General features: G+C 32.1%; 1 protein-coding gene across 3 annotated transcripts in view; it reads right to left on the bottom strand.

Moving 5' to 3' along the window:
- LOC148623992 (structure-specific endonuclease subunit MUS81-like) overlaps positions 1-20,331 on the bottom strand; it is a 47,354-nt gene that overhangs the window by 4,820 nt on the left and 22,203 nt on the right. For 2 of the 3 annotated variants that reach the window (XM_088566385.1, XM_088566383.1), the window contains exons 11-20: positions 19,587-19,671; positions 18,747-18,904; positions 16,007-16,304; positions 14,574-14,695; positions 10,198-10,304; positions 7,958-8,074; positions 5,483-5,578; positions 2,972-3,097; positions 2,464-2,567; positions 420-503 (exon numbers count right to left, since the gene is read on the bottom strand). In XM_088566385.1, the coding sequence (XP_088422511.1) occupies positions 420-503; positions 2,464-2,567; positions 2,972-3,097; positions 5,483-5,578; positions 7,958-8,074; positions 10,198-10,304; positions 14,574-14,695; positions 16,007-16,304; positions 18,747-18,904; positions 19,587-19,671 (1,297 nt within the window). Of the gene's footprint in view, positions 1-357; positions 504-2,463; positions 2,568-2,971; positions 3,098-5,482; positions 5,579-7,957; positions 8,075-10,197; positions 10,305-14,573; positions 14,696-16,006; positions 16,305-18,746; positions 18,905-19,586; positions 19,672-20,331 lie in introns of all 3 variants that reach the window. The other variant, XM_088566386.1, reaches the window with a different exon arrangement.

Here is a 20,331-nt window from a genome sequence, read left to right as displayed (position 1 = left end):
ATTGCCAGTAACTATAGGGCAATATTCTGATAACCATATACCACTTTCAGTGACTTTCGGGTTTACTCCTTTTGTGATTATCTAGGAAATTAGGAAAATTACAGTATATTTAAGACAAATGCTAAGGATTTAATTGGATTTTGCTAATTCTCCAGTGAAACATTTTACTGAACTGGCAAAGTCGTAATCTCTTTATCATTATCTGTAAACAAACATTATACTCTTATTGATAACACATACTCTTCCCACACTTGATATCACTAAGCATAGTAAACATCATCCTCTGTACACATACCTCATACTCTTCCCACACTTGATATCACTAAGCATAGTTAACATCATCCTTTGTACACATACCTCATACTCTTCCCACACTTGATACCACTAAGCATAGTTAACATCATCCTTTGTACACATACCTCATACTCTTCCCACACTTGATACCACTAAGCATAGTCTCTTTATCTTTCTCTGTTTTACATTCATTGTATGCTGAAAGTAATCTATTAGAAAAAGAAACATTTAAAACTTCCAGAAAGACACAAAAATATTTGAACTTGAACAAAAAAAATGTGAAGATCTTCATTGAAGGATATTCTATGGTTGGAAAGAAATGAATACAGACAAACCTCAATAAATGGACGACTATGTCTTACAGTTATTTGAAGTTATAGTACAATCTGGAAATACTCAGTCAGTGATGGTTTCTACTTTTAAATAATTTGTTCTGAGTGAACTGCACCTTATTTCACAGAGTATCCCAATTTCTTACTTCTTGAACCATTAGATAGTTTTTTGTTTGTTGCAAACCAGTTGTGTTGTAAAATGCAAAAACTGAATAGTGGTTTAGGGATACTAATGCAAATGCATACTAAGTATGTTTGACCTAGCACAAATTCTTCATACTAACTGACCCACTCAGAAAAATTAACAATATGTGGACATAAACACCAGAAAAGTAATACCTTAGTCGGAAGTGAGACAAAAACATGCGAAGCTTGGAAAATAAGGCTTCCATAATCATTATGCTAATGGTACGATGATTGTAGAAATTCTTCACAAAATTTACTTGAATAAATAATACTGAAAATCCATATTTTAACCTGTTCTGCTAACTGACAGCATGGAGGCAAATTACTCACACATGTAAACAATATTCATACACTTTTGTGGTTAATTACATGTATGATTTTAAAGTACACATTCTCAGCTTTATTTTGACTAGTTTAAATCATAATACACACAAATAATGCACTTACAATGCATATGTCTTGGTTCAGTGTGTTTTTGGTACTACATAGGGGGGTGGCCATTTGACCCGGAAGTGGTTAGTGAGACCTATAGTAGACCCTTAATACGAATTATCTCCCTTTGAGTCCTTCAACAATAATAATACTTCTTCATGCATATTCACATGTGCCAAACCTTCCCAAAAAAAAGTATCAGAATCCCTTCAGTGGTTTAGGAAGCATTCTGCTAACAAGAAACGTGGACAGAAGAATGGACCAATTGACATACAGGCTGGGTATATCTCCAAAATGAGTTTGCAGGGGTATAATTAACTTCAAAGACCTGTTGAGTGGACTGATTTAAAACCTCTAGTTATCTCAGATTTCGATTCATCTGAGTCCAGTAATCTGTTTGACTGATTGTATCAGAGTATTGTTTAGTTTTGCTTCAACTGTTGTTAATTGTTTGAGTTACCCAATATTCAACTCTCAAGTTTGTCATGTTGACGTTTAGCTGTATGTTTTGATTTAAAAAAAAAACAAACAAACAAACACAATTTTTAAAACAGATGCCAAACTCTAATAACCAGCTTTATAATTTTTCTTAAAAGAGATTGTTTTATATTAAACCTACTTACTAATTATGAAATCTTTTTGACTGGTAGAAGCTAATAAAATGTTGCACTATATGAAGGAATGGACAGATTGAATTCAGTATAGAGCATCTGGTGGCCATATCATTCGATCAAATGAAACAAAAAGTAGATAATAATATATACCCTGCCATGATTTCTAAACAGCAGTGACGTGTTTATCACAAAGTTTCAATGGTAACTTTTAGCAGCTGCCTCCATCTGTTGAACTTGATACTGAACCACACAAAAATTGGATCCTTTGTGCATGGCACTGAGGTAAACAATCCTATAAAGTTTCAAATAATTGGCATCAGTGGTTACAGAGAAGTTCATATTTCAAGACTATCCTATTAGGCCTTAAATAACTTTGAACAGCCATCTTGTTTAATCATATTGTGCCAACACTGGATTGTTTATATAGGCTCTTCCATACATCATTTCCTGAAAAGTTTGGTTAAAATCATTCAAGGAGTTTTCATTGTAGCAGAGTTTACAGAGTACAGACAATGAATGCAAAAACATTGCATAAACTCATTGGATCTTTGGTCCAGGTGAATGTACTATGTCATTCAGCTATTGGCCTTATCTATACTACTAACTCTTTAATAGTTCTGTATCTATTGCTGACAGATTTAGCCTTCTCAGCTGACATCCCATTAAGTTGTATTAACTGTTTTCCGAACATCTCCTGTGCTGTTAAAACCTATTTCAAAAATATTAACTGTATTAATGTCTAGGACATCTTAATTTTAAACTAAATTGTCAGTAGTAAGAGCATTCAATCAGTGCCAAGTCACCAGGTTATTTACAGAGATAAATACAGGTTACCAAAGAAATCAACAGAATAATAGGGAAATAAATGTTTAATGATCTGTGGATTTACTGACAGTTATGGCTGCTGTCCAATATCAACTTCATTTTTAACAAAGTGGAGGCATAAATAGCACAATTAGTTACATGTCATAAGTTCTAGGTATTTTTTTTATCATGATAGTCAATAAAAAGGTTTTCAGTTATTCCCTACAACTCGTATTGTTATTTAACACTGAGCTTTATCTAAGTATGTATTCAGTGTTTTTTCATAATAAACTGAAATCTAACTAATACCTTTGATTTCACTGATCCCAAGTTTAAATGTTCAAAAGTTACAAGTCTTTGTTCACTGTCATTTATATCAACTATATTGTTACTCTCATGTATTTCATCCACACTGCAGGCATACAAAGTCTTGTTCTACAAAAATAAAAACCACTCAGTTTTATTTCTGTTCAGAAGTAAAGTGGAGAACTGGCAACCATTATTAGAATTAAGACAGAAAACATGATCAGACTTGGACAGATTCTAATCTAGTTTATTTACAGATTTACAGACTTGTTTCTAACCATCCATATGTTTGGCCATAATAAAATGATCCATAACTCCTGTACTTTATTATTTTTAAAAAAGGTACTATGGAGATATTCACATCAGTACAACATGACTTGCCAACAAAACTCATAGAAACTACAGAGATAATCACCCCTGGTTTTATTTTACGAGACAAAAATAAGTCAAATCTGCAATCCCTGGGGCTGCTCTGACTTCCAAAATTCTGATGCCAGAAAAATTGCCTGATGTCAATTTTTTTCTCCAATTTTCAGAAATGGGTGCCAAAAAAAATTATTCTAATTTTTTAAGATATGACAGTATTAAGTCCACTGATGAGTAATCTTTACAAATTCATCAAAAAACCCATTCATTCATGACATACATATACCCAAGATTCACTCTTGATGCATGTATAAGGCAGGTTTTTAGCTTTAGTCTTAGTCGAGATCTAAAACCATTAGTCACTTTTCATAATAATAATTCTATCAAGGACTTTATATTACTATGCTCATATAGTCCCTGATTTTAAAACATGTTGACCTTTGTCTGTTGTGGTCTAATTAAATTAATCTTAAATTATAATGATTTTTCATCTATAAATTCAACAAACTTGATTCTTTTTTCAAGCGAAAAAAAATTCTAGCAAACTACCGAGGACCATTAACTGTGGCCCTTCTTAATTATCTCTTGTACTCCTGCCCGATATCTAAATCATTATTACATAATGCCTTCAGTATTTCCTTAATTAGATTTCGGGAATCCCCATACTATTTCTTTACTGATTTTCCCGCCAAAAAAAGCCACATGGCATAAGTGTAAACAAATGTCATTCATTTTCTTTTATCAATTCTTGCATTTCAAAGTGTTTTAGACACTTCCTTATGGAATAGTCATTATTAATAGGATTTAATTTATTCTGTTATAAGGTAAATCTGTTTCTGTATGTATCATATGGTTTAACAGGGCTGTGAAGCTTGTATGTAGCCATGTGCACATTGTCATGTTTGTGTTTATCTTTGACCAGATGATGAGAGTTTCAATTGGCTCAATAATATATTTACGTCTGATTGACACCTCCCATGAGGATATTGTGAGTCACGGTCACCAGGTCTAATTACCTTTGATTGGCTTCAGTCGTAAATTGGTTATGGTCAAAAACTATGACCAGGTGTCAAACACAATGGTTTAATTGGACGAGGAGAGAATATTTGTTGCTGACAAACTTTCTGTCAATTTTAATATACAAAACCTAGGTGCCAAGAAAATTGCCAACAGGTTATTTTTGTTGCCAGATCAAATAAAAAAATCGCAAATTGCGACATTGGCAAAGCCCAGCACGATCCCTGAATCTGAAGTGTTGAATACATTATAAAAACAAGAGTTATTACTGTAAAATACTGCATGAAAAAATCTGTTTTTAAACAGAAAAACAATCATGTCTGAGTGAGATGAAAAGTTACAACCTCTGTTAATCATGATGTTCAATAAATAACATTTTTCAACAAGAAAATTTTTTATGTTTTGCCACAATATACTACATGACAGGAATTACTGTGAACATAGCTGACAAATGAATATTGGTACATCCTGTGAGCATAGGTAACATATTAATACAGTTACATCCTTCACCACTATTACATAAATGCACACTACCGGTAATACTATCAAGAATTTCCATTTCATTTAAAAGCCTACACTTATTCATGATAGAAGTATCAAGTAAGATGCACAAAAACATCAAATAAATGTTTGCAGGAAAAAGAAAGGGTACCTTTTTGTTGTCAATGCTAATTTGGAAGTAAAACTACAAGAAACACAAAGCTAATGCAGATTAAAAATCAGAAGAAAATGTGCACAATAGCATATAACCTTATAACTATCCACAACAATTTTCATAAAAATCCATATTGTAGTTTTTGTGAAGTTGTGGATAAAAAATATGTATCCCCTACCATGCATCTAAGTTAATGGCAGGTCAATGTTTCATTAATGGAAACCCCATATCAAAACAGATCAATAATCAAAATTACAGGTGCACAAATGTTTTACCTAATAATCATTCCCTGTAAGTTTTTAAACAATCCTTCCTGAGGTTTGTGAGATTTTGAGGATACAAAAGTGTGACAGACAAATGGGCATAAGATGAATGGAATGGTGAACCAAATGACATCACTATATACCACCCTGCTTAAATAGATGAATTACAAAAGGCTATAACATCACATCACAGAAACTGAGCAAAATATTTACATTGTATAACTGTTGAAGATGTCTGGTCATGACAGTTAGGTAAGCAACACTTTCCTTACTTCCTTTTGTTCTTTTTACTTGGAACCCATCTATTACCTACAAAGAGAAATTCGTATCTGAAAATAATATTTACAAAAAATAAGGGCATCCATATGCAATGCAAATAAAAAAGATTTTATGAGTTCTTGAAAATTAACAAGGGCCAAAATTGTCTCTAAATCACTTAAGACACTAAATTTGGTCATTATCAATTAAATATGTTTATTTTAGAAAATTCTCAAGGCTATTAGGGAAGTTTAAATTTAATAGTAATCTTGAAAATCAGGACTAATCTCAATATCCCCAAGGACAACAAGTATGTATATTTAGTTAAAATCCAGAGAGGGATGATGCTCACTATAGAGCATTCACAAGAATGTTCCAGACAGGGATGATGGTCACTCTAGAGTGTTCATAAGAAAGTTCCTGAGAGGGATGATGCTCACTCTTAAGTGTTCACAGTCATGTTCCAGAAAAGAATGATAATCCATCTTGAGTGTTCACAAGTATGTTCCAGAGAGGGATGATGTTCACTCCAGAGTGTTCACAAGAATGTTCCAGGACAGAAAGACAAACAGAATGTAGCCCATGAGGTACTGCATCATTATATAAGACTGACCTTAAAAAACTGTTGGTTTGTTGTCTATCTACCTACTCATTAAAAACCTAACTACTCATTTTTTTATCCTTTCCAAGTCAATCTTTTTATTCTATTTTCAGCACATTGGCATTTTTTTGGCAATTTTCAAAAAAAAAAAAAAAAAAAAATCCCCTACCTTCCTACTCACATCTAAAATTGTAAGTCAATAAGAACAGCCAACCAACATTTTTTTAAAGGATGGCTTAATATCATTTACAATGTAACAACTTGACAAATTAATCAACATCTACAAGCCAGTTGTTTACTGGGAAGCCCTGGGATTTCATGGCTTATGTAATATCAGCTTTGTTTTTCCACAAACAGATTGAAAAAGGAAATTCAGCAACCTCATATTTTGAACTATGTTCTACGTAAAAAAATGTTAACTTGTCTAAACCCTCAGGCTGAATAACCTTCCCTGCAGGCATCTGCCAATCACTATCTTCCTTCATGCATCACTACATGACATTTGCTGACTCTATATGGAATTTTGCAAAAATCTGCTTACGAGGTGTAAACATGTTATACCTTCAAAGTGAATGATATCCTCACGCAGGTGTCAGATAATAATTCTCTTCCTTTATGCACACCAACATATGATGACTAATATAGTTTTTTCAAAATGCACTCAGAGGTTCAGGTGCAGTCACTCTTATTATATGTGAATAAATTAAAACCTGTAAGTTGGATTGTCTGCTAATAATTTATCTTCGGTCGTCCATATTTACATAAGATGTCTAACATTAATAATAATGTTTCATCAAAATTCAAATGTTGACAGGAGAGTGGGTAAGGACCCCATTTGGTCTCATAATTTGGGCATTTTTGAAAATTTGATTTACACTGATTTCTAGGTAGTACAATGTAGTAGTACAGTAAAAATGTGGCAAACCATGAATACAACCTGTTTTTGACAAGATTTATGATGTTATTCCAGAAATAACAATATGCATAACAGTATGTAACTTTTACAAAAAACCTTTAAATTTTAACATTTCCGCATTTTTTAAGATGGTTTTTGTGTGGAATGAAGTGGCCACACATCTGTTGACTCGAGATATTTTTACACGAGTTGTAACTGACAATTATACACAAAATATATGAAACACGAGAGTCAACACACATGTGGCCATTGTTAAGAGTGAAAAACTGCACAAAATTGGGTGTTTTTCAGCCTTTTTAACACATTTTCCCAATTTCAGCCAAGTTTGAAGGGCATATATGACCTTATATGTTCAAATTATAACCATAATCCAATCAAATCAATTATAAAACACATTAAAGAGCTTGAGAAACAAAACAAAATTTTCATCATGTAGACTTTGTTTTAAAGGCCAAATTTTGTCCATTCCGAACCAACTTCTTTCAACAAAACTGACAACACATCGAGACCTGTGTCACCATTATATACTTGACAACATGAAAAGACAAAAAATGGCTTAGTTCAACATCCTAAAAATATACTTCACATCTTAATTCATGTGTATATATTCATTAATACATGTACTAGTTCAATACATTTCGAGTTACAGATTACACTAAGTAGCTACCATCCACAACACAAAGTTATGAAACTTGAGTAAGTTCAACAAGCTACAAATATGTGAATACATTTGTCTAATTTCTCCCTAATAGGAGATGCAAACCATCAAAATGAATATAAACACTAAGCTTTTATTGGTTCAATACTTGGTTCAGTTGCAGATTACATAAAGTAGGTACCTCCTAAGCATGACGAACAGATGGATTATTTATTGTATGGTAACCAGGTATATTGTAATTATTGTAATACTTACGCCTAAGTTTGTTATTGTTTGTTTAATTGTACTCTCAGGTATGCTGAAGTGCTGCATTGATCCATGGTCTTCTATCAGAAATATTGGACATCTAACTCCACAGTGTTTTAGTCTAAACTGTCAATATATACATGTATTAATCAGTACACTGCAATATTAAACTATACATTAAATAGACATAACCATGTTGAGAACAGAATTATGCAATATAAGATGGCATTGAGTACCTGATCACTACCTGTAATTATTGGAAATCATACTTCATGTCAGTTTTATTTCTCTCAGACATATTTTGTCAAGAGACAGAAAAGTTACTTATAAAGTGGGTATTACTCGAATGTATGGGTCTGTTTAAAAAGCAGGGAAGGGGTGATCCATCATATTTTAAGACAATCAAAGAAAATGTTCAAATACATTCATGACATTTGTTACCTCCTAAAAACAACTCTTACTGTGTTCATTTCCTTGTATCTCCTAAGTATCATGAAATATTTTTGACTGGTTATAGTGCAAAAATTATGGCTGGAAATTTTCTTGTTCTTTTCTGTAGTAGTGTTAATATCTCCAGTGACAAACTTTCATTTGCACTCTTATTGCCAAATATGGTTTTTATAAGGCCTATGGAAGGATTTCCAATCAAAAGTTTTTGGATTAAGAAATGCATGAATTGCATATCATCAGCTTTTGCCTGGTTTTAAGGCAGAGGTGTACTTGAATGGTGACTGCCCAAGGGAGAGTGGTAATAACTTATGTGCAAATAATGCTGATGAATAAAAAAATATTAGATTTATTTCATTGAAGAAACAATTCATATCATCAAGTGTGATTTAAAAACTGATTAGAAAGTACAGATTTCATAAATCAAAATTACAATTGTTCTATTTGTAAACGTAAAACCATAAGTAAGAAAAATTAGTTTAATCTTCCATTTATAATGACTTGTCTCACTTTTTTTGTATTTCAAAATCATTCAAGATGTCACAAGAAGCTATTCAAAATATTCTTATATGCGTTTTGCTTATCCCTGAGTTCAAAACAAGTCATATCAAGAAGATTATACTATGCAGTGCCAAAAGAAAGCTGCATTTGTTATAATATAGTAGGTACTAGTAGCGAAATAACATTTGGAAAAAGCCAGAACGATCTCTAATTGCTTTTTAAAAGGGAAAACATGATTTTTATATTTTTGGGAGAAAAAAAAAATCTGAAAATTTAAATTAGCATGACAGCAAAGATAGTGAGCATGAAAGTATGATTTTGTGTTTGAAAGCATCAGACTTGACAGGTTTGCATCTTAGTGATGTTTTATGTAGATTTCAGTGTCAGAGTTATCTGTTGGTCAAATCTGACAAAGAAAAATTAAACTGAAGACAGAGGTTAAATTAGCATGTCTTCTGCTCTATTCACTTTCTGTATTGATCAGATTATGAGAGAAATGACTAAGAACAAAGCACAAGGAACAAGCTGGAAAATGACAAATACAGGAAGACCTTGATTTCCCTGATGACTTCTATCTCATTGTGATATGCAAAATAAAACTAATTAGTATCTTCAGCAGAAAATATAGGTCTCAAGGTCAATGTCTAAAAAAATACTGTAATGAAAGTAAAACCACAGCAGACAATCCCCCTTTTTCCTGCAAGGAACTCAAAACATTTGTTTACTAGGGAAGCAAGAACAACAATGACAGAATTTTTTTGTAACATCTGGAGATCACCTTATCTCAGCAACCATACCAAAATCTGGATCTTAAAAAGCAATGTACTTGGGAATCCTTGTCTACAATGGACTCCAACTGGAATAAACAGATGTGCCAAAAGCACATGATATGCCTGTTTCTAGTTACAGTGGGATGTGAAAAATTCCCAAAACTCTGAAATAAAAAATAACATTTTCTCCAAAAAAAGTATATAGACCGTAAGACCATCATAACAAACACTTGAAAAAAGTTTGAAGTTCATTAAACAAGTGGTTTTCGTTTCAGAGCAACATGTTACAGCGGCAAGATCTACAGACATTTGCATACCATAATACTACCCGTCTTAAGGAGCACATAAAAAGGAAGAGAGGCAGACCAATTGAGACATTGAGGAGACCAATACAGAAAGAGATGAAAAAAACTGGACATGGGGTCAACTCCAATATTGGTCCCAAGACATGATTTTGAAGGTCTGGTTGATTGCCTTCCATGGAAACCAGTAAGTATTTAGCCATATATTATGATCACTGTATTTATCTACCTTCTGATCTTTTAACCTTCCATCTGTACAGCTGTGTACTAAATCATCCATCCTTTTCCTCTCTACTATGTAATCTAGAACCAATTCTTTTGGTTTACTATTATAATCTAAAAAACAGTTTCATTTATACTACTAAAACAATTCAGTTATAAGTGTAATGTTAATTACTTAAATGCATATGTGAACAAATTGCAATACGTGTATTTACAATTGTGTCTTTTTTTATTCAAAATTGCAGTAAAAAGTTTACCAACATGTGACACCAAGAAAATGCCTGTAGTTTCCTGGATCATTCATGTTTCCTTTCTTAAATACTGGAATTATAATACTCTGCACCCAAATATCTGGAAAGTCACCAGATTTTAAGATTAAATTGAACAATTTGCAAAGTACCAGCTTTATCAAATAGTTAGTCATCAAAATATATTCATTCATAACATTGTCATAACTCGTTGCTATATCCCACTTTAAAGTTTTTATACATGAATCTATTTCATCCTCTGTAAATGGTAAGTACAATTCATGAAACATAGCTTCGTTAGTCATATGGTCTTCTCCTTGTGTTCCTTTATTTCTCATTAAGTTTTTAAAATGTTCTTTGAATTGTTCAAGCGAGATGTCACTTCTAACAACAGTTTTTCTCTTTTTAAATTTTCTGTAAAAACATTTAGGATTGGTCCTCTTTACAGAAGATAGCATATCTCCCTGTTTATTCTTATACTGTATCTTTAATTTGCTTTCTAAATACTTTTAATGCTGCTCTGCTAGGTTCAAAGTAAGTCTATTCTCATTCGAACAGGATTAATTAAAGATGTTCAACACCTTTTGATATTGTTTATATAAGTATTAATTAAAGGATTAATTCTAATGGATGAAATATAATCATGTGACATAATTTAATTTTGATATTTTTTGTTTTAATCACAAGAAAGGTTGAATAACCCTCAAAATTCATGCCATCATTGAATAACCCTATTACTCACTGGTGAAATTTCTAGTGTTCTGTAATAAAAAAAGTGCATATTTTTGAAATCCTTGGTGTGTGGAGGTTCAAGTCATTTATAAATAATTTAGTAATTATTGTTATAAAACCCAGTAGCCATGGTAACACATTGAAAAAAATATTACTGAGTTTTAGTACAAATCAGGGGTGCCTTTCAAAAACCAACAGCCAATTACAATGTTTTATAAAATATCAGGCACTTAGACACTACCACAGGATGAAAGCATGCATGGAGTAGTTGGAAAAAGGGTAAAAATAATAAGACCCTTTTTGATTCATTCTCCCACAATTTTAGTTCCAAACGTTCATGCGAAATAAGGTATTTTGAAAATCAGCCATCTGATGCTAAGAAGAGAACCTAATACGGCAGGGGACTGAAACGTTCCGGATACCATTCTTCCTTTAAACTACACCTGTTTACCATTACATATATTACATCTGTCTATGTATAAATGCTGAACTACATTTAAACAATATATCCACCAAATTTCAACTTTTAATTTTAAGTTTTACAAAATTTGACTGGGGCAACTTGGTGTGCGAAACAGTGCGCCTTAATGTAACTGTACAGTGCATGCTAAAATCTTTCAACTATTTTGTACATATCATTATGTGAGATTAACATATAGTCAATAATACTAAAACCCATTTTTATTATTAAATATTATTTTTGCACTGTACTCTCCAAATCGACCATTGCATATTTTCTTAACCCAGTTGATCTGCATAACTGTAAAATATGTGGACAAAAAAGTATTAGGAACTTTACCATCTTCTGACAGTCTTACTGTCATATCAGTATCATTTACATAAGCTAATAAAGAGCTGCGCTTTAAGCGCATGATACGCCTGTTGCCCTTTTAACTTGTCCTTATGCCTTTAATGAATTTATATGATCAAATAGAAATACTGTGAGCCCTGTCAAATACTCTCCTCCATCCCACCCCCAAAAAAGTAAATAAAAAATGAACAAAAAATTTGGTACTATCAAAAGGCTACCTCAAGTTTAACTAAACTTGTTGTCTTGATTTCTCACCCATACATTTCTATCTTGTTCAAAACACACTTTTCTGACAAAATTACCAAGTACCTTTTACATTTATTAAGGCATATACAGTCGAACCTCGATGTATCGAACTCGGATTAGTCGAAATCTCGGATAACTCGAACTGATTACAAAGTCCCAGCAAAACTCCCCTTACCCCAATACAATTTTACCTCGGATGACTCGAACTCGAATGAATCGAAACCTCCGATAACTCCAGGTAATCAATCAGTCCCCACGATAGGACTTCGAAATTAATTAACCCTGAAGTCTTGAAGTCAATTAATTAGTCGGAAAACTGATTGTTTTATTACAAACCATGATTGAAGTGTGTTTTAACAACAATTAGCGTGGCTATTAAAATTAATTTGTTGACACTCTTTTGGTTTGATTTGTTTATTTAATTAATTTAAAATTGCGCATGTTGTTAAAAGAAAAGAATTTTACTAATAACACGGAATTTACACTAACAGTGATATCGGATATTTTGATATTTTGAAAATTAATTTTAAAAATACAGATGAATTATAATGGTATCTTACTATTTAATGAAACATCAAACAGATGCTAGTAAGAGTATTTCAACAACTACATTCGTTTCACTAGTGAATCTGAAATTTTATCGTAATATTGTAGAGCACAATTTTGACAATACTCCTGATTTTGAATCAAACAAAGCAGCATGCTATGAACTATGACGATTTTGATATAGAAAAAATAAAAAGGAAATTTCACTAAAACACTCGCTGCCGTTCAGTATTTCAAATATGATATACATACATGAAGAACATATCTTCCGATATGAAATGTGTGACATTATGAAGTACCGTGTAAAGTGAAGTACATGTGTACACTTGTACAAGCATAAGAAATGATGTAAATACAGAAACAATCATGGGCCAAACTACTAGTATTTCCAGTTTATCCTCGACCTTGGATTACTCGAACCTCAGATAACTAGAAAATTTTTGCATGGTCCTTTCGACTTCGACTTAACGAGGTTCGACTGTACATTTATATAAACTGAAAGGGACCTTATGACAATAGATATGAACAATTCACTTAATTTCATAAAAGTTGGTTAAAGTGTTTTTGAGTTATTGTCCGAAAACTTGAAAATCCCCCCTTTTTTAAGTATAAGAATTCATTAAACGGAAACAAAAAATCTGAAATTTATGAAAAACGAAAGGGAGCTTATGTCAACAGGTATAGACAATTCACCAAAGTTTCATAAAAGTAGGTGAAAGTGTTTTTGATTTAATGTCTGAAAACTTGAAAATCCCCTCTTTGTTAAGTATAAATATTCATTACACGGAAACAAAAAGTCTGAAATTTATAAAATCGAAAAGGATCTTACGTCCATAGATATAAAAATTCACCAAAGTTTCATAAAAGTTAGTGAAAGTGTTTTCGAGTTATTGTCCGAAGTGTTGACTACAGATGGATGGACGGACAACAGTATACCATAATACATCTCGTCTTAGACAGGCGTATAAAAATGATTTATTTAAATCATCACCAACAATAAAATCTAGTAGAACATAACCAAAAATCTATGTGTGCAACTTTCAACTGCACTTACATTTTTGAATAGAGATTCTCTGAGGCCTACTGAAAGATTTCCAATCAATAAATATTTGGGATCTTCTATATATCTTGAAATATTTTGTGACTGGCTATAACATAAAAATTCTGGCAGGAAATTTTCCCACACTTTTTCTGTAGTAGAATATATTAGAATTTTAAATTTCAATATCTCCAGATGACTCTTTATTTGAATGCACATTTCCTTATACAGTTTCTATGGGCCTACAAAAGGATTTGCAATAAAAAATATCTGGTACAATGTATTAAGAAATGCATGAATCACCCATTATAAACCCCTGTCTGGTTTTTAGGCAGTGCTGTACTTCAGGGCTTTTACTAATACAGTTTTGTAGTAAACTGTAATCACCTGCAAACCAATTACAATCTTTCAACTACTTACAAGTTTCATTGAAAAAATAAATGATTTCACCAATAAGAAACAGTAGTAGTGCTTCTTACATTTTAAATTTGGATTAAGAAAAATTTAACTCATTTTCTTATTTCATTATAAGTGCACAATACTGTGACGGTACTTTAATTTGTGGATACCAATTTTCGTGGATTAGGGAAGAAGCACAAGTTTGTAGATTCTTGAATTTGTGTTATTTAGGTTTTCAGTATACACATCAATGGAAATCTCCTTTACGTTGGGAACCAAATTTCATGGTTTGGCCTACCCATGAAAACCACGAAAATTGGTACCCCATGAACAATAGTACTTTCACAGTCCATGATTCCTACTCAGATTGAACTGTTGTTTTTGTTTTGCAATCCAGAGCAAGTCTCCAACTTGAAGTTCCCTCAGATCACAATTAACACCATTCTTCATAAGATCAGGCAGTAAGTTTTTGCTTCCTTTTTTACTGAAAAATAAAGACAGAGAGTGATTTTAATTGAATTTTTAAAGAGCTAGAAAAAAAATGTTAAAACAAATATTCAAGAATAAATCTCTTTAGAATATTACATATGCATGGAAAGAGTGATAGATGTGAAATTAAAAAGCTGTGAAATTTGACTTTCATTCTAAAGCATGAAAATAAGTATTCATTGAAATAGTTTGGTTTGTAACATGCATATGTATATACATACAGTCAAACCTCATTATATCAAAGTCAGATAAACCAGGCAGTAATGTTTGCATTATCTGTGGTTTGGGTCGTCCAAAGTTGAGTATATCATGGATATATAGTGGTTGGTGATTGTTTCTGCTTTTTAAATGTAAATTACTTCCTTTTTCAGGGTACTTCTTGATTTCTTGTGTATTGGATCAGAAGATATTTTCTGGCATGTTGTATATAAACTATGTTATAAATACTGAATGACACTGAGTGTGTTTGGAAAAAGATCTTTCATTTTTTTCTTTCTTGAAAATATCGCTGGTACATAACATGTCATTTTGAAATCAGGAATATTGTAAACCATGTGCACTTCATAACTAAGATAAAATTTCAGATTTCTACTGTTTGTTCAACGTGAAGTTGAATGAGCAAATATCATTTCAACAAATAAAATTTATGGATAAAATTCTTGTTATCACCAAAATATCTAACATCATTGTTGGTGTGAATTCTGGTTTGATTAATGAAATTGATATCTTTTTAAAACTGAGGTTAGTTTGTATTAATCAAATACAAATCAAGTCATATAAGTGTTACATAAGTCATGCTAAATGTTGTGAACTCAAACTTTGATCTTTGTTTGTAGGAAAGTAATCCAGTTTCCTACTAATTAGTTGACTTCAAGACATCAGAATTAATTAACCTTGAAAACAAAGGGGACTGATTGAAAACCTGGAATTATCCCAGATCTCATTTCACCAGAGTCATTTCTAATATTACTTAATAACACAATAACCTGTTAAAAAATTCATAAACATTCTTCATAATTTAATTTCTAATATAGTAAATTCAAAATATTAACATTTGGTACATTATCAAAACGAAGTGTTATTTTGGGATTATTTGAATTGTTGAGTTCAGACCAATCAACATTCATGGTCCCATATGGACTGATAGGAAGTTATATGGACTACCTCGCTTTCCAAATAAGAATGTGACATTATAATGCAAGAAGTTGTGTATGTTTTCTTTTTTCTTCCACACAAAGTATGACATTTGCTAAATATTTTTTGCTTTAGTAATACACGCTATAATCAGTAAATTTATACTGCTTACCCTCCTCCATAAAATTCTCTATTGTCAATACATAAAACAACATCAAATTCTCCAGGTTTAAGAACAAAAAAGTCTGGTCTTGGAATACACTGTACTGAGGAAACAGAACTGATACTTTTGATTGAAGTCAGAGAACTTTGAGAATCCTCCTCTAAAAGTGAATTAGTTGTTGGTAGTGAAGCAACAGGAGGTAAATCTTCTATTAAAGGAAGTAATTTAAGACTAGCTGAAGGGTTTGATGATAAGTCTTTTGGTTTCCTTTGTCTAGGTTTCTTCACCTGAGTCTGCACTGATGAATCTGCAACAGTAAACATACTCTAGTACATGTTGACTATAGATATTTTTCACTAAGACTATTAAGTTTCTATTCAAAATCCCTAAGATGTCACATATGATAGCACCAAGAATTGAGCTACATCAGAACTGTAGTCTCAAGATTTTTGTAAAAAGATGACACAAGAAACAAGCTCATATGGACCTTTGGCTCATATGAAAATAAAAGGACCTTCAAACAGTATTATAATAAGTAATGCTCAGTTTAAAAGACCATCATTACTCATTTGAACATCTTTTATAGGTGAAGGTTGTTTTTTTTCTTCAAATTCTTATTTGGGACTGACCCAAGGGCCTTCCAAAATGATACCTGATTCACTATTTTTATACTATACAATAATGAAAGGTACCTGTGATATACTGTCAATTTAGAAAATATTTCTTCTATTTAACATTAAGACTGCAATTAATGCTTGTCAAGTTGGCAAAAACATTTTTAGTCATCAACCTGTTTTGCAAGTTCAACAAACAAAATGAAAATTGGCAAAATCTAATGTAAATATGATGTAAAAATATAATGGTTAAATTCTGATTGTGATCCTGCAAAAAGGCATTTCAGTGAAAAAAATAATCCTTGGTTAAAGTTTAAAGAACCTTAGTAAGCATCTTCTAAACACTCCCTAACAAGAGGCTCTTAGGAGCCTAAATCACTCATCTGGTTAATTTTTTAGCCATTTACTGGTAAGGGTTATAGAGGGATTATCCTAGGATGTGCCCTTTCAATTTTATGGGAAAATGTGTCCCTTATGACAGTATTGAGAGATTTCTGGCCCATTGAAACTTTGGAAGGACCCATTTTTTTTTAAAATGCCCCATTGAAATCCTGAATATTTCCATAGGCTCCTATATAAAATGGGCCCTTGGCCAATCTTATGAGCCCATAATTGTCTAAAGCCAGGAAACCCCTGGTTATAACTCTAACAAAGAGTCGTCTAACAACTTTGATAACCTAATCACAAGAATCATTTCATCAATGAAAAGTTATTTTTTTATCATAGTTATCAAGATATTGGCCAAAAATTACAAAAAGGTCTGTTTTCACCTTTCAAGGAAAATTACTCTAGCAAGGAGCCGTTCGACAATTTTGATGCAAAACAAATTTGTAGGCCTTAACACAAAAATCATTTTATCAATTGAAATTGTTTTTCTATTTATTATAGTTTCCTAGATAAAGGGAATGCAAAAAAATGTAATTTTTTGCCTTTCAAGGGCAATAACTCTAACCAAGAGTCGTCCAACAACTTCAAACGAAAGGAGACATTTGTAGGCCTTATTATAAGATTATTTTATCAAGGAAAATTTGACCAGAGATAGATCTCATCATGCTAAACACTTTAAACCTGTCAGAATTTTGATAAACCCTAATAGCTTTGTAGATATATGTGAAAAAAAATCTGACCCCTATGTTTTACTTTAAGTAACAGTGGCCTTGTTTTCCAATGCATCAAAAATCCCCACACCAGTCCTGTGCACAATACCCTAAGGAGCATTCATACCAAGTTTGGTTCTTATTAGTTCAGTAGTTTCAGAGAAGAGTTTTGAATAAATTAAAACAACAATAAAGATGGATGCCAAGTGAAGGCAATAGCCCACATGGCCCTTTTGGTCTAGTGAGCTAAAAAAAGTATACAAAGTGATGCCCTACATTCCAAAATACCTTAAGTAGGACTATTGTGGAAACATCTTTGTGACTGATAGACGGAGATAATAACCCCAAAGATGAATAGATCTATTGACCTGATAAACTGAGCTGCTAAGAAGATTTTCTATCAATCCTCCATAAAAACATGCATGAAGAAGAAATATAGATGAAAACAATTTTAAAAGTCTCATACTCAAACAGCAGCATTGGTTTCAACATGATGATTTGGACCAAATATCATCACAAAAACTCTGATGTATCACACAAGTTTGTATAAAATTGAGTTAATGTGCAAAAACTGGAAAACACACCCCTTTTTTATGAATAAATTTTTCATAACTTAAAAATGAAATAATGGAATTTTGCTAAAAATTATTAAAGGTAGCTAATCACAAAGTTATATACACTCTTCCAAAGTTTCATTATAATTTGTCAAATAATTTTTGAGTTAATGTGAGGAACTGGAATACACAACCCTTTTTTATGAATAAATTTCAATTACTCAAAAACCAAAAAATTAGAATAAAAAAAATAAAGGGATCATCCCATCTCGGATATACATACTTTCTCAAAGTTTCAATTCAATTGGTGCAAGTGTATTTTAGTTTTAACATGAAAACATGCAGGAGGGACAGATGGACAGACAAGTGTAAAACAATGTGCACCAAACTTCAGGGGCAAAAAAGCAACAAACAAAAACAAAAAACAAACACTGCTACCAATATACCACTCAGAATCTAGATAAAATTATTTATTTCTGAATACCTGAGGAGGTATCTTTGTCAACATCCTGGATATGTCTATCTTGCAGTGGATGAGGTACATCATTTACCATAGGCAGCATTGGCAAAGATGGCAAACCTAAAGCTAGGTCAGGGGCATCACTATCTTTAATGTAGGCATATACATGATCTGTCATTGGGCTGTCAGAATAAGAAAATATTTTTTGCTAAAAAAATTGGTAAGAAACAGTTCTGTTGCATTGAGTATGATGAATAATTGATCCACTTTTCAGACAGACACAGACATGTGGAATATATATAAACTAGAATTGGGTATATATTCAGACCACACAGACATGTGGAATATATATTAACTAGAATTGGGTATATATTCAGACCAAGGCACATTTCTGTATATTCACCTAACTTTATATGTCCATAGTATGTATATGAAAGCGGATTTTACATGATTGTTTATATTAACACAAAAAGACATAAGCTGCAACAAGCACATAATAAGCCAACCCCCCCTTTGTGATTTAAGTCACATGACTTAAGAAAACAAACAAGCAGTAATACTGTGCCAAATTTTGGAGTTAAGGACATTACAAATGTAATATAATACATCAATCAAAAGAGAGCATTTAAAAACTGTGTATATACCTGTAAAGTATAGGTTTTGTACACTGGGAAAGAAGGTTTCATTTTTCATGGCATGGAAAATTTTGTTGCTTTGTTATTTTTTACCAACAATTTATACCATGGTTTAACCAAAACAAAGAACAAGAATTGATGTCCCAAGATCAAAAATATTTTACACTCAAAGTGTTGTGTAGTTTGATCTTTTTCATCTCTACGTCTGCACGATTACATTTTTACTTACCGACTTGTATCCAGTTTATAATGAAATCCTGATGACAACAGCTTTTGATAGTTGCATTTTATCAAAAAGCCAAAACCAATATCATCTGAAACATTAATCATTACCTGCAATATCAATTAATATCAAAAACAAAGTAAGAAAAAGTTAAAATATTATAAATCCACCCAAAAACCTATGAAACTTTAAATCCTTACCTTTTTATATTTCATCTTTGATAAATCAGCATTTCATTTACATTGTCTTATAACAAAAATTTACCAACAGTTCTTGCAGTAATTGAGTTTTCAAAAATCACATGAAATAGATGCAACTAGAAATCACTGAGATGGAATCATCTCTGTAGGGCCCCACCTTGGCAATAAACCCATATAGGCAATGGATTTAGGTGATCAACCCAAATGCCAAATATCAAAGCCCACATCGAAAGACGAAAAAGTTACAGCCTGGATAAGAGTCTGTCAATGAAAAAAACAGGAATTTGACCTTGAGGTCAAAGTTCATAGGTCACTATCCATGATACACAACACATTGTGTTTAGGTGATCTATCCACATGCCAAATATCAAAAGCCCACATTGAAAGACAAACAAGTTACAGACTGGACAGGAGTTTGTCACCGAAGAAACAGGAATTTGACCTTGAGGTAAAAGTCCAAAGTCATACGGGCCACTATCCACGGTATGCTACACATCATCTTTACATGATCTACCTACATGCAAATATCAAAAGCCAACATCAAAAGATAA

The sequence above is a fragment of the Perna viridis genome, chromosome 2, assembly GCF_037379345.1.
Source record: "Perna viridis isolate PV_CMFRI_1.1 ecotype Kerala chromosome 2, ASM3737934v1, whole genome shotgun sequence".
NCBI lineage: Eukaryota > Metazoa > Mollusca > Bivalvia > Mytilida > Mytilidae > Perna > Perna viridis.
This window is presented reverse-complemented; position numbering and strand designations above follow the sequence as displayed.